General features: G+C 34.1%; 1 protein-coding gene across 8 annotated transcripts in view; it reads left to right on the forward strand.

Moving 5' to 3' along the window:
* Positions 1-15,748, forward strand: part of ANKIB1 (ankyrin repeat and IBR domain containing 1) — a 248,689-nt gene that overhangs the window by 145,538 nt on the left and 87,403 nt on the right. For all 8 annotated transcript variants that reach the window (XM_048212861.2, XM_057304104.1, XM_057304103.1 and 5 more), the window contains one exon: positions 8,686-8,964. In XM_048212861.2, the coding sequence (XP_048068818.1) occupies positions 8,777-8,964 (188 nt within the window). In that variant the 5' untranslated portion in view covers positions 8,686-8,776. The remainder of the gene's footprint in view (positions 1-8,685; positions 8,965-15,748) is intronic.

Here is a 15,748-nt window from a genome sequence, read left to right on the forward strand (position 1 = left end):
AGAATACTGGCCAGTTATTTTGTAGAATGTCGCTCAATTTGAGTTTATCTGATACTTTCACTTATTTAGGTCGATGATATGCATTTTTTCACAAGAATACTACAGAAATAATGTACTTTTTTTTAGTGTACTAAGTCAGGGAAAATTATGTCAATATGTTACTGGTGGTGTTAATCTTAGTCACATGGTTAGAGTGATATTTCCCATGTTCCTTCATTGTAAAATTGCCACTTTTCACTTTGTGATTATTCAGTATCTCCCCTAAGATATTTATATACTCCATACAAATAATCCTGTTTTTCCTTAAACTTTCGCTAACTAAAAAATCAATCTACCCGGTATAATAAAGCAAGAAAAAGAAAAGGCATGTAGATGTTAAAGAAAGAGATAAAACTGCCTCTGTTCATAGAAGACATGAGCGTATTTTAGACAATCCCAAAATACCTACCAAAAAACTTCTAGAATAAGTGAATTTCGCAAATTCATAGTTTACAAGGTCTAACATATGAATTCAGTTGTATTTCTATATACTAGAAATGAACAATAGGAACTTAAAAATTTTTATAGTACTGTTTATAATAGCACCCCCCAAAAATAAATACTTAGCTATATATCTAATAAAATATGTATGCCATTTGTATGATGCAACCAACTTACAAAACACTGAAAAATCAGTCAAAGTAGACATAAGTAAATTGACAAAAATATCATGTGCTTGGATTGGGACACTCAATATTGTTAAGATGTCACTTCTTCCAGTAATCAAGATAATATAGTATTGCTGAAAGAATAGACACACAGAAAAACAAAACAGAATAGAGTCCAGAATTGGATGCACACAAATATAGTCAACTGTTTTTTTTAATTGAGGTATTGTTGATATACAGTATTATATTAGCTTCACCAGTCTCTTGTCTGTATCTATGAGCTTGGTGTTTTTGTTTGGTTGGTTGATTTTTAAGATTTCACATATAAGTGAGATCATACAATATCTTTCTCTGTCTGACTTATGAGCATAATGCCCTTAAGGTCCACCCATTTGTCACAAATGGGAAGGTTTCATTTTTTTATATGGCTGAATAATATTTCATTTTATACACACACACACACACACACACGTATTATCACATTTTCTTTATCTGTTCATCCATTGATGGACACTTAGGTTGTTTCCATATTTTAGTTGTTGTAAATAGTGCTGCATGGGAGTGCATGTATGTTTTAAAGTTAGTGCTTTTGTTTTCTTTGGGTAAACACCTAGAATTGCTGAATCATATGGTAGTTCTATTTTTAATTTTTTGAGGAGCCAACATAGTGGTTTCTGTAGTGGCTGCATCAGTTTACATTCCTCCCCCCCCCCCCAGCAGTGTACAGGGGCTCCCTTTTCTTCACATCCTCACCAACACTTGTTATTTCTTGTCTTTTTCATAATAGCCATTCTAACAGATATGAGGTGATGTCTCTTTATGGCTTTTATTTGCATTTCCCTGATGTTTAGTGATGGTGACCATCTTTTCATGTACCTGTTGGCCATATATCTGTATGTCTTTGGAAAAATGTCTTTCCAGATTCTCTGTCCATCTTTTGATTGGATTTTTTTTTCTTATTGAGTTGACTGAATTTTTTATATATTTTGGATATTAGCCCCTTATAAGGTAAATGATTTGTAAATATTTTCTTCCATTATGTAGGTTCCGTTCTCATTTTGTTGATGGTTTCCTTTGCTGTGTAGAAGCTGTTTAGTTTGATATCCCACTTGTTTATTTTTGCTTTTGTTGTCTTTGCTTTTTGTGTCTGTGCCAAAAAATCATCGTTAAAAGTGATGTCAAGGAGCTTGCCACCTGTTTTCTTCTAGGAGTGTTGTGATTTTCAAGTTTTATATTCATGTCTGTAATCCATTTTGAGTTAATTTTTTGTGTATAGTGTAAAATAGTGATCTAGTCTCATTCTTTTGCATGTGGCTGTCCAGTGTTCCCAACACCATTTATCAAAGAGACTGTTTTTCCCATGGTATGTTCTTGGATTCTTTGTCATAAATTAATTGACCATATTTACATGGGTTTATTTCTGGGCTCTTTGTTCTGTTCCATTGAACTGTGTGTCTGTTTTTAATGCCAGTACAATACTGTTTTGATTATGTAGCTTTGTAATATAGTGTGAAATCAAGAAGTATGATACCTCCAGTTTTGTTCTCTTTTCTCAAGATGTTTTTGGCTATTTGGGGTCTTTTGTGGTTCCATACAAAGTTTAGGATTGTTCTATTTCTGTAAAAATGCCATTGGAAGTTTGATAGGGATTGTACTGAATCTGTAGATTGCTTTGGGTAATAGAGATATTTTAACAATATTAATTCTTCTGATCCATGAACATAGAGTATCTTTCCATTTATTTGTGTCATCTTCAGTTTCTTTCATCAGTGTCATATAGTTGGTAGTGTATAGGCCTTTCACCTCCTTGGTTAAATTTATTCCTATTTTATTCTTTTTGATGCAATTATGAATGGAATTGTTTTCTTAATTTCTCTTTCTTATAGTTCATTATTAGTGTATAGAAACAGAACAAGTTTTTATATATTGCTTTTGTATCCTGCTGTTTTACTGAATTCATGTATTCGAATAGTTTTTGGCAGAGTCTTTTGGATTTTCTATATATAGTATCATATCATCTGCAAGTAGTGACAGTTTTACTTCTTTCTTTTTAATTTGGATGCCTTTTATTTCTTTTTCTTGTGTAATTGCTTTGGCTAGGGCTTCCAAAACTATGTTGAATTGAAGTGATGAAGACTGGACATACTTGTCTCGTTCCTGAATCTAGAGGAAAATTACTGAGTATGATGTTAGCTATAGACTTTTCATAAATGGCCTTGTGTTGAGTTATGTTCCCTCTGTACCCACTTGTTTGAGAGTTTTTATCATGAATAGACGTTGAATTTTATCAGATACTTTTGCATCTATTGAGATGATCATACGATTTTTATCTTTCATTTTGTTAATGTGGTATATCACTTTGATTGATTGGCAAATGTTGAACCGCCATTGCATCTCTGGAGTAAATCCCACTTGATTGTGGTATATGATCCTTTTAATGTATTGTTGAATTCAGTTTGCTACTCAGTTGGTTTTTGCTAAAGGTACAAAGGCAATTTAGTGGAGAAAGGACACACTTTTAATAAATGGAGCTGGAACTATTGGATATCTGTACATAAAACATAATGAACCTCAATCCATACCTCAACCTTATATAGAAATTAATTCACAGTGGATCATGGACTTCAATGTGAAACCTAAAACTAAAAAACTTCCAAGAGAATATATAAGAGAAAATCCCTGTGACCTGAGTTAGGCAGTTGTACATATGACTCCAAAAGCACAGCCCATAAAAGGAAAAAAATGATAAATTTTACTTCATCAAAATTTAACACTTTTGGCCTGTGAACAATGTTAAGAGACTGAAAAGAGAAGCTACAGACTAGAAGAAATATTTCAAATCACATTTCTAACAGAACTTTTTTTTTTATAGAATATATAAGGAACTCAAATTCATCTTTAAAATTGTCAAGAGTTCTAAACAGATATTTTAGATATATAATCAAGATACACTCGTGGCAAATAAGCATATCAAAGCATGATCCATATCATTAATCATTAGGAAAATGAATATTAAAACCACTGTGTGATACCACAGTACATCCATTCGGATGGCTACCAAAAGAGAAAAAAGGGGAATAAAACTCCCAAAAAACTGGTAATTCCAAATGCTGACTGAGATACAGAGCCACTGTAACTCTCATCCGTGGCTGATGGGAATGAATTGGTACATCTGCTCTGGAAAACAGTTTAGTGGTTTCTTATGAAGTTAAACAAATGACTTACCACATATCCCAGCAATTCCATTCCTGGGTATTTGCCCAAGAGAAATTAAAGCATACATTCACATAAAACTTGTATGTGAATGTTATGATAGCCTTATTGACAATTGTCAAAAACTGGAAACACCAACATGTCCTTTAATATGTGAATAATCAGTGGTACATCCATGCAGTAGAATACTACTCAGCAATAAAAATGATTGAACTAGTGATTCATGTATCAACATGGATCAACTATGAATGCATTTTTCTAAAAATCCTAAAGCCTGAGAAAGATGTAGCTGCAAACCTGTAATGACTCCTTGTTACACGCAGAGTATGATATTTATGTTTGTTCATTTATATTTGTTGACTGAAGAAACGTAGCTATTAATACTGCTGGTTTACAGATCAGGAAACATATCAAAAGTTAAGTTACTTGGTAATATAAAAACAGAATTTGAGCACAAGTCTTTGCAACTCCTGCACTCTTCCTTGCCATCACACTGCTTGCCAGTACCTTTGGCTTAGCATAGTTTCAGAACTAATCCATGATCCTCAAATCTGTCCTGCATGTTATAATCAACTGGGAGGTTTTTTAAATTCTCTTTCTGGCTTTTTGGTCCTTAGGCCAGGTGAAATCACCTCTCCAGATGATTCTGAATGCATAGTGACAAATGAAAATAATTACAGATTAATAGTGCTTGTTGAATTAGTGAATGAACAGAGTTGATAGCTTAATATATGACTTGTCCACATGGTTTTTGTCTACTGTAGTGTATTGACTTTTCCTGGCTTTTTTTCTTCTATCCTTATTTCTTATTTCTTTTTTCTTTTTTACCATATCCTTTGAGAGTTCTCTTAGAGTCTGCTTTTAAGGGTCTCCTCTTCTCTAAGTATTATTGCAGTATCAATTAGAAGATTTCTGTGGAGGTAAAGTCCTAGAATCTTCCTTGAGGTACATCTCTCTGACTTCAACCAAGTGGGCTTGGGACTTACTGTTTGAATGAGCTTTCTACTTGTTTCTATTCTGGCTAAAGAGATGGTTAGTTGTAGATTTACAGTTGTTATTCTTATCGATAGTGTAGACAGTTGCAGAAGGATGAATTAGAAGTAGATGGTCATGTGTGTAATGGGTTTTCTTCCAGGTAGATGAAAAATGGGAACCAATTAATTTCATTTAGGCCAACAACTTCAATCTGTAATCATGACTTTAAAAATAATTTACTTCTGTGGAAACAGAAGCTAAGAGCAAGTTATTTCTGAAGAACTTCGTATTCTATAAAAGATTTCTGGGAGTAATTATTAATTTAGGTGCACTTGAAATTTTGTTGCTGATTATTAACCTGTAAAAGGGGAAGTTGAGAGGCAGTGATTTAAAGCAAGAGTAATAGAGCCCTTCTTAATTAAAAGTTAATCAGAAATTAGGGAAAGCTTTCTAGAGTCCATTGATAAGCTATATTTTTCTTACTTTTACTTTTTTCATTAAATAACTTATCAAGTGCTGTATTTTACCACTGAAAGATGATGGAATTTTGCCTAGATTTTCTTATAAAACTTAAAAGTCCCAAATAAGGAATTATTTTCACCTCTTTGATAAACCTTCACCTGCCTCATGAAGCTCTGTACATAGATTTTTCTTAGAGTTGGGGAAATAATACTTAAGAGTCTGATTCAAACAAAGAGGGAACAGTCACTTCAGATTATACTAGCTGTGGCTATGAAAAAGTTAAAGGACACATCTGGCAAATTTCTAGGTAAGACTTGTGAGAATAATCTGAGGGAATGGAGCTATGACTTTTAAATGATGCATTTCCTGCTGACTTTCAGTCTTGTTGAACTCAAATTTTAAAAATGAAACAGACTTGAAAATAACTGAGAGAGGAGCCTGGGTGGCTCAGTTGTTAAGCGTCTGCCTTCCACTCAGGGCGTGATCCCTGCGATCTGGGATCGAGCCCCACATCAGGCTCCTCCGCTGGAAGCCTGCTTCTTCCTCTCCCACCCCCCCCCGCTTGTGTTCCCTCTCTCGCTGGCTATCTCTCTCTCTGTCAAATAAATAAATAAAATCTTAAAAAAAAAAAAAAAAAGAGAAAGAAAATAACTGAGAACAACAAAAATGTTTCTAGATGCCATTATGCTTTTCACCATGAGTGACAGTAATGTTTAATGCACATTTAGAGTATTATTGATTTTTTTAAAACATTTATTTGTTTGTGTGTGAGAGAGAGAGAGAGTGTGAGAGCACAAGCAGGGAGAGGGACCACAAGCATCAGTCAGAGGGAGAAGAAGGCTCCCTGCTGAGAAGAGAGCCAGATGCAAGACTTGATCCCAGGGATCATGACCTTAGAGGCTTATGCGACTGAGCCACCCAGGCGCCCCAGGGTATTATTGATTTTTTTTAAGTACCTTGTTATTTTAAATAAATACCCCAAGATATCATTGATTTCTTAGATATTTCTTTTTTCACATCTTGGATAGAATTTACTTTTCTTATAGAACACTTGCTGAAGTATAATGTAAATCAAAGAAAATGTGTTGTTTATTAATCTAATCCAAAACTCCAAAAATGTTTATAATTTGAGCTACATTCTAACAGGGAAGAAAGAGAAGACCAAACAACTGTAAGTTTTCAAATCCTCAGGAAAGACTCTTTAGAATCTACATGATATGTTTTGTATTTGGTTATAGAGTGAAATATACAGTAAACTGAATGGAGTTCTCATTAAGAATAATAAATCCTTAAAATACTTAAAGCAGTACTACAGAACTCAGATTATTTCACTGAGAATAAACACATGGCTCCTAAATCCTCTGAAAAACAAAAGAAAAAAAAAATACAGGGTGTCCCTGAAAAATCCCAAAAGTGTCTTTGGTATATTATGATAAGTGTGAGAGTGTCGGAGGGAAGGATTTTCTTTTCTCATTCTAGATGAAATGATAAAGGAATAGTTCTCTAGTCTAAAAGATTTAGCAACCCTCTTAAAAATTAAATAAAAAAATTTAAAATTATGTAGTGATCCAATTTATATATATATACATACTTATACTGTATATGTTATGCATGAAACAAATATTTGTATACATTATAAATAGGATGGTTATTGGTCAAAATGCTAACTGTGATTATCTTCCAGTTATATTGTCTTTCTTTACTCATTCTATGGGTATATATTTGCATATTTAAAGTAAAAATGTCAATAACAAAGAGCCCTTAAAAGACTCAAACGGTGACTTCATTAAGTATAGATGTGGGCCAGAAAATACACTGCTAAGTCAGTAGTTAACACCTATCTCTAAAATAGGTTTAGCAGCTGTCTTACCCTGCCTGTTCATCTTCATCTCCATACTCATATAACCATTTGGCTGGAGGGAGTTACGAGTGTTTTATACAGTGGTGTGTGCACATTGAAATCACCCAAGGAACTGAAATACCAGTGCCCTTGTGCCACCCCTTAGAAATGGGTTTAATTACTCTGGAGTGTAGCCTGGCTAATGGGACTCTTTGAAGTTCTCCAGGTTAATCAATATGCAGCCAAGGAAGGATGAGAACCTCTGTTTTATAGGAAACTTAAAAAAAATTAAAAAACTCATTTTTCAGTCTGTTAATTTGTATTTTGTTGAAACTGTTACTACCCTGTACAAAACTTGTGTTGAACAACTATATATTATTTTCAACTGTTCTCTTAAATAAGCTACATTTTAATGTCCAGCCTGCCACCGAGTTCGTTGGGTAACATGATAGACTGTTGTATTCTGCCTTTATCTTTTCCTCCTTCCAGTCTGTCTTCTATGCTGTCCAAATGGTTAATTTTCTAAAGCATAAAATAATTATATCACTACCATATATAAAAGCCCTTAATTATCCATTCTTTACAGATTAAAGTATAAGTTTCTTACTTGGCCCCAATTTATTTTCAGGTTTATCTTCTATTAGTTCAAAACTAGAGATCTTGAACTCCATGTGTACTGACCATTTCTTGAATAGTCCTTTTATTTCATACCTGCCTTCACATATGCTATTTCCTTTATCACTAATTTTGATCATAGCTCAAGAGTAGTTTCAGAAACATTTATTGAAATGGAGCAAAAGTAGCATTTATTATTGAGCATACTAGCCAAGGACTGTGGGTTTGTTTTGTTTTGTTTTGTTTTGTTTTGTTTTACTGTAACAACAACTATTCTGAAGCTTATATATGAGCAAAATTTCCTACATTTTTCACTCTCCCACAAATTGGCTGAGTCTATTTTATACATAGTTTATACAGAGATTTAAGTGTATTCAACCGTAAAATTCAGTGAAGTTATTTCCTGCCCGTGTGAAAAGGAAAATTGAAAAGCTCATATATGGGGGCGCCTGGGTAGCGCAGTCGTTAAAGCGTCTGCCTTCGGCTCAGGGCGTGATCCTGGCGTACCGGGATCGAGTCCCACATCGGGCTCCTCTGCTGTGAGCCTGCTTCTTCCTCTCCCACTCCCCCTGCTGTGTTCCCTCTCTCTCTGGCTGTCTCTCTGTCACATAAATAAATAAAATCTTAAAAAAAAAAAAAAAAAAAAGCTCATATATGTAGATAACTTTCATAGTACAAAGTACAGCCTGTAAAACCTTAACAGTCTCTGCGTGGGTAAATGTTACAGTTTAACAAGAAGTTAATTTGGGCAGTGTTAAAAATTTAAGGTTTTTTTGTCTATTAAGATAAATTTGGTAAAACATAATTTAGTTTGTTCCCTTATATATGCTTCCTAGGTTTTTTTAGTGTTCCTAATTGTTTTATTGTTTATTTAGGATACTGCTTTATAACTGATGTTTTACAATCTAATTTGATAATTTTTTCTTCCATTAGAATGTGAAACATGTTACAGAAACATTCAAGAAGTGGCTGAACAGGGAAGGGAAAAAGTGCCACTGCCTATCAGAAAAAAACAAAAGAAAACATGGGAAATACAACCACCAAATTCCGTAAAGCACTCATCAATGGTGATGAAAACCTGGCCTGCCAAATTTATGAAAACAACCCTCAGCTGAAAGAATCCCTTGATCCAAATACATCTTATGGGGAGCCCTACCAGCACAATACTCCATTACACTATGCTGCTAGACATGGAATGAACAGAATACTAGGGTAAGTATTACTGTAAAACCAATTAATAATAAATTAGTGAAAGGGAAAAAAATCCTTGATCTTTGAAAATATATACATACATATGTGCATGTTATACGGTATTATAGTGAATTAAACTTTCTCTTTTTTTAAAGATTTATTTATTTATTTTAGAGAGCGTTCAAGCACAGGGCTGCGCGGCAGGGGGGCGGTAGGGGAGGGAATGCCGGCAGAGAGAAACTCAAGCCAACTCTGCCTAGCCAAGCCCAACATGGGGCTCTATCTCACAACCCTTAGATCACAGCCTGAGCCAAAACCAAGAGTCAGGTGCTTAACCGATTTTGCCACCCAGGCGCCCCAGTGAATTATTAAGTATTTTTTTTATTATGCCTGAATTAGACCAAAAGTTTTAATAGTGAGGTTGGTTCACATATTCCTGTGGCTGTAAATAGTTTGATCCTTAGTATGTTTTGTAGTATGATATCTTGATAATAGTTTAGTGTTTAATTTACAGCATATGAATTCTAGAAAAGTACTTATCAACTATCAAAAAAGTGAAGGTAATGGTGCCTGCAGCAAAGTTTTCAGCTCTGATTAGCTAGTTTAAGTTGAAAAAACAGATGCATTTGCCTTATCTAGTCTTGATCGGGTTTGAGTTTCCTTTCTTTTAATGGGGTTCAGTTACTTGAAAAGAATCTAAAAGCAAAACATTTCTTAAAACTGAAAATACTGACAAAACTTAGAATCTCTCCAAAAAGAAAGCATTTGTTGACAGCAAACATGTTTATATGAAGATTCTTACCTCATTACATGAGAATTAAATTTTGTATTTGCTAGCTTATAAAATGAGAGAAGCAGGGGATAGTAGTTCTAAAACAAATTTAGTGTTTTAAGAAGATTATGCAGCTATTAAAGTCTGATGGTGGAAGAAAAAGACAATTCTTTGCTTACATGATGAAATAAAATTCATAAAGCAGTATTCAAAGCTCTTTAGAACTTGATAAAAAACGTTCAACATTTTTTATACTTCTTTTAATAAAAATTGTTCAAATTAAGCTGCTACTTTTGGTTTCCTTGAAACATGTCATATATACTCTGTTTGCCATGTGCATGCTGCTCTCTCTGCCAGGAATCCCCTTGCCCACTCCTCTCAGCTTTCTCTTTCTTATCTAAGTCTTACCCTTCCTTCAAGGCCCTGTGCAGGATCTGTCTTCTTAGCCTGTTACAACCCAAAGGAACCTCAGTCTTTCTTTTTTAACTTCTATGGCTTTTTTTGTTAGTATGTATTACTTATTTGGTATATACTATATCATTGTGCTTTATAATTTTGTGTATCTTCTCTCTACCTAAATTACTCCTTTTTTTTACTGTACCTTCTTTGTACTTCTAGCATCTAGCATAGTATCTTACACAAAGTAAATAACAGTTTTATAGAATCATCGCACAAGAAAATATTTTATGATCAGGATTTGTGAATAAAAAAACTTCCATGAATGAGTTAAGTTATCCAGACCCATGACTTTATCAAGTAGGCATCTCTGTAACCTCTTAAAGATAAAATAGGTATTTCTTGACTTAGTATTTCCATAACCTCTTCCTTTTGCATTTAGTTTTTGTTTCCATTTCTCTAAAGGTACCTACTTGGAAGCCACCGCCAACTCATCTTGTTTTAAATTTTATATTTTTTCTTCCCAAACTGGGTTTTCCCTATGTTAACAACACCAACAGAATGTGCTGATGTGATAATTGCACATGTATGAGTGCTTACTGTTTTCTGGGCACTATTAACAGTGTCTACATGCATTATCTCTTTTAATCCTCATTACAACTCTGGGAGGTAGTTTGCTGTCTGCATTTTAGAGGAGAGAAAACCTAAAGCACAGAAAATTAATCAACGTGTCAGATCTCTAGCAGTTTATGAGTGACAGAGCTAATTGCCCAGACAGATGACTATAGGCTTTAGGCTTTTTAACCACTGTAATAGCGTCTTATCTCTATGGTCAGATAAACCTGTGTGTCAGGGCTGCCTGAGCCACTTAATAGCAAGGCAAGTTATTTCATCACTCTGGGCTTAAGTTCCCTTATCTGTAAAATAGATATCTATTACATACAGCTTGTAGGACAATTAAATTAATTAATGTTATAGGTCTATCATGCCTAGGATACAGTATGTACTCAGTAATGTTATTGCTTCTCATTTCTGTAACCCTAAATATCTTCAAATGATCCTTGACTTACTCCTTTGCCTAACCTGCTACTAAGAAAAGTTCACTAAGTTTTATCTCTGGAATTCACTTCTTTCCATTCCCATTGCCCCAGGCTTAGCTCACCCTTATCAACCTGTGCTCTCAACATTGAAAATATCTGATTCCTAAATGTTTTTTTCCAAGTCTTTTCCTCTCATAATCTCATGTCCAGATTAATCTTACTCAGTTATATCCTTTTTAATATTTTTTCTATCATGGCAAAACTGTAACAATACCCTGTTGTCTGTATTACTCCGTTTGGCTTCTAAAGCTCCCTTGACCTTGCCCTCATTCTACCCAGTCAGCCCAATTTCTCATTACTCTCTAATGAGCTCTTATCAGTGAAACTTGTTGATTGACTTCCTTTGTGCTCTCCCCACCTTTAGAAATGCCACCACATTAGCTTTATTCCTGTTGCTCCTTGATTCTCAAATGTCTTCTTTCTTCTCTGATTCGCTCTCCTTTAAATCCTAACTTGGTTTCTGTCTTTTTCATGAATTTACCTACAACTACTCTGACCTGCAGTACTTTTTGTTTTCTGAAATTCCTACAACTTAGATTTTAAGCCGTCTTATTGTTATTAAACTCATCTTCTCCACTCCATTGTAAAGATTGTAAATACAGTGCTAGACACTTAATAATGTTCTCAATAGATTAACTATTGAGTACTTAATCCATTAAATCTTTTTTTTTAATTGAGTATTGTCAGTGAGATTACAGAACTGTTACATTGCTTTAGATTCCTAACATTGAACACTACAGTAGTATTTAGTATCAAGTCTTGTTATATGATTAATTAAAACTTGTTTGGAATACTAAAGTAAAATATATTTACGTATTATTATTACTAAGATAATATGTATATTTTAACATAAAGGAAACCAAGTAACAAAATGTTTTTTATTTTTTTATTTTATTTTATTTTTTTTTAAAGATTTTTTATTTATTTATTTGACAGAGATAGAGACAGCCAGCGAGAGAGGGAACACAAGCAGGGGGAGTGGGAGAGGAAGAAGCAGGCTCATAGCGGAGGAGCCTGACGTGGGGCTCGATCCCGTAAGGCCGGGATCACGCCCTGAGCCGAAGGCAGACGCTTAACCGCTGTGCCACCCAGGCGCCCCACAAAATGTTTTTTAACCATTTATTGTATAATTTACAAATGTACTTCCTAAAATTGGGTAACACTATTAAGAAAGTTATCTAACACAGTGATTCTTAAAGTATGTCTGAGGATTCCTAGATCCTGAGACGCTTTTAGGAGGTACACGAAGTCAAATCTGGTTTTGTACTAATACTAAGGTATTATTTGCCTTTTTCACTGTGTTGACATTTGCCGTGAAAGTGCAAAACATGGAGGATAAAACTGCTGATGCCTGTAGATGAGTTAAGACCGTGGTACCCAACCTGACTAGTAATGATTGTATTCATCACTGCCGGCCACTTTCCATTTAAAAAAAAAAGCCAGTTTCACTTAAAAGTATCCTTGATGAAGCAGTAAAAGTTATTTCTTTAAATAAGAGTTACTATTTTTAGTTAATCTCCATCCTTGAGTACGGTATGAAAAAAGTTCATTGATGTGATTTCAGATTTTACATTGCAAGTAACCTAAGAAATGGCCACTTGTTGAATTTTTGGTATAGTACCAAATGTGAATATTCACAGTTATCTGAAAAGGCGTTTTAGGATACTTCTCCTTTTTCTGACTATATAGAGGCTGGATTTTCTTCATATGCTTTGAACCAAAACGACATACTACAATAGATAGAATGCTGTGAGAATTCATCTTCTGTTAGCTAGACATGAAAAGAAATTTATAAATGTGTAAAACAGTGCCATTCCTCTCAATTTTTTTTAGTTTTTTTTCACTTCTGTATGTCAAGAATATTTAATATGTAATGTTTTTTTATGAATACATATTTTTTAAATGTTTCAATTTTTAATATAAACATAAATATACATAACCCACATAAACAAAAGCTCTTAGGAAACTTCACTGATTTTTAAAGTTGTAAGAGGCCCGTGACCAAAAAGTTTAAGAATTGCTGATTTGGTCAATATTCTTAACTCTTCAAGGCAGGACTATATCTGTGTTTCTACATCATGTGGTTATCATTCTATTGAATGAGTAAAGACCTATAGAAAAGATGACATATATTCTCTTTAGTTACCAGTTTGGACTACTTTTATGATTTGGCCACATGTTTTATACTTAAATTTATACTTGTGTGTTTACTTTATACTTAACTTTCAATTTCAGCCTAAAGTGTTTGGGTGTTTTCTTCTTTATTTCCTTAATTGTTTGGAGAGATCAGTAGCTCATAATTTCTTTATTAAAGCCTTTAACATCATATGCTAGAATCAGAAATTATTGTTCTCCTTTCCTAAGAATAAACAACTCTTATTTCCTTAATTTGTATTTTTTTAAAAATTTATTTAGTTAAGAAAATCACATCAAATTATTATATTAAATGTTTAGTTGCTTTTGGAATTAAAAAATTATTCCTCCCCTTTTTTTAAGATTTTATGTATGTATGTATTTATTTGAGAGACAGCACATGCAAGCTGAGGAGGAGCAGAGGGAAAGGGAGAAGCAGATGCCACACTGAGAAGAAGTAATAGAGTTTCTAATTCTTGATTTCTATTTTTTGACTCATATTTAAGTAGTTATTAAGTTCTTTTAATGGGTTAAATGGATTTAAGTGGATTGAAGTTCTCCTCTCTACCCTTCCTTGCCTGCAAACTCCATAAGGACAGGGAATTAATTTGTTTTCTTCACAATATGGTTTTTTTGTTTGTTTGTTTGTTTTTTATTAAAGATTTTATTTATTTATTTGACAGAGAAAGACAGCCAGCGAGAGAGGGAACACAAGCAGGGGGAGTGGGAGAGGAAGAAGCAGGCTCCTAGCGGAGAAGCCTGATGTGAGGCTTGATCCCAGAACGCTAGGATCACGCCCTCAGCCGAAGGCAGATGCTTAACGACTGAGCCACCCAGGCACCCCCACAATATGGTTTTAGAATAGTACCTGCCAAATAACAACTGCAGTACTTGTTGCATGAAAGAGAAGATTTAAAAGGAACTGAAGGTATATGTATGTGTTAGTGACTGATAGAATCAGAGTGTTATTGGCAAGAAATAGAGGCTCTGGCAGAGCAGACTGTTATTTTGGAGAGAGCTCAGTTGAATATGAGATGATAGTGGAATATGCAAGAGAGAGGGGCCTATATAAGGAGTTAGAATATGGTCTAGAGGTCAGGTGAGAACTTAGGATGAATAGAGCATTAACAGTTACCACAGAAGTAATAATAGAAGCCCCTTAAGAGAATCATGATTCCACCACCATTGTTTATCATTTGGATTCTGTTAATACTTTATAGTTTACCAAGTATATTCATAGAAACCATTGAAAGTTAGATGGCTAGTTAGATTTGCTCCCTAAAAGGAGAGAAGGTGTATGAAGAAGAAAATGGATTCAGAACTAAATTTTCTTCCAGTAAGGGGTTAGGAAGTGGAGCTGTTACCATTGGAAAAGAGAAGTTGTGCTTAAAAAAAATATTTGAGAAGATGTGTACTTATGGAAACCAAGGTAATCAAAAGGTCAGGATATAAATGGATAGTCAGGGGTGCCTGGGTGGCTCAGTCGGTTAAGTGCCTGCCTTCAGCTCAGATCATGATCCCAGGGTCCTGGAATCAAGCCCCATGTCAGACTCCCTGCTCAGTGGGAAGTCTGCTTATCTCCCTCTCCTTCTGCACCTCCCCTCCCCCACCACAGCTTGTTGCTCGCTCTATCTGAAATAAATAAAATCTTTTAAAAAATGAATAGTCAACTATTTCAGGTTAAAAGCAAAAGTTACGGACAATGATGATGAATTTAGCTCTTAGGAAATTAGAATATCCAGCTTTATAGTTTTAGTGCAAATTGTTTATGCGGGTATGGTACGATGTCTAATAAATTGAAGAATCTTTCCTGAGTAAATACGTATAAAGAAGCTATTTTAATATTTTAACTTGAGAATAATAAACTTTTTTATTTGATTAATCAGAGTCTGGCAGATTGGATATGAGAACATTTGCAAAATTAGCTATCTCTTCTCTATATTGGGGAGTCTCTAGAAATGTTTAATATGAGAGAGAGATCTCTCTGTATCAACTGACATCCTTCCAACTTACATTAAATCCTGTGGTGTAAAGGACCTGAGATCTCCTGAGCAAACTGAAAGAAAATAAATGATATTAATGGGAAATGGGAACAGGAAGGGCTGGGTAAAAGTGGTTTACACAGACTCTTACAGAATCTGAATTAATTTTAATAATTTCTTCCTAAATTAAATTTTTAAGAAAATGAAATCATTTTTGTTAATTTAATGACTCCTAGGAAAGGTTTTAATTTTGAACATATTTTTAGAGCATCATTTTAATTTTAGTTATCTGCTACAATCCCACTGTAATTCAGCTGTTATAAGTACATAGTGTCAATGGGGAAAATATTGTATATTTTCCTTTTTATTTTTTTTTTAGCTATTAAGCAACATTATGGTCATATAAGCAAACAAAACTACCC

Source organism: Ursus arctos, unplaced genomic scaffold (genome assembly GCF_023065955.2).
Source record: "Ursus arctos isolate Adak ecotype North America unplaced genomic scaffold, UrsArc2.0 scaffold_3, whole genome shotgun sequence".
Taxonomy (NCBI): domain Eukaryota; kingdom Metazoa; phylum Chordata; class Mammalia; order Carnivora; family Ursidae; genus Ursus; species Ursus arctos.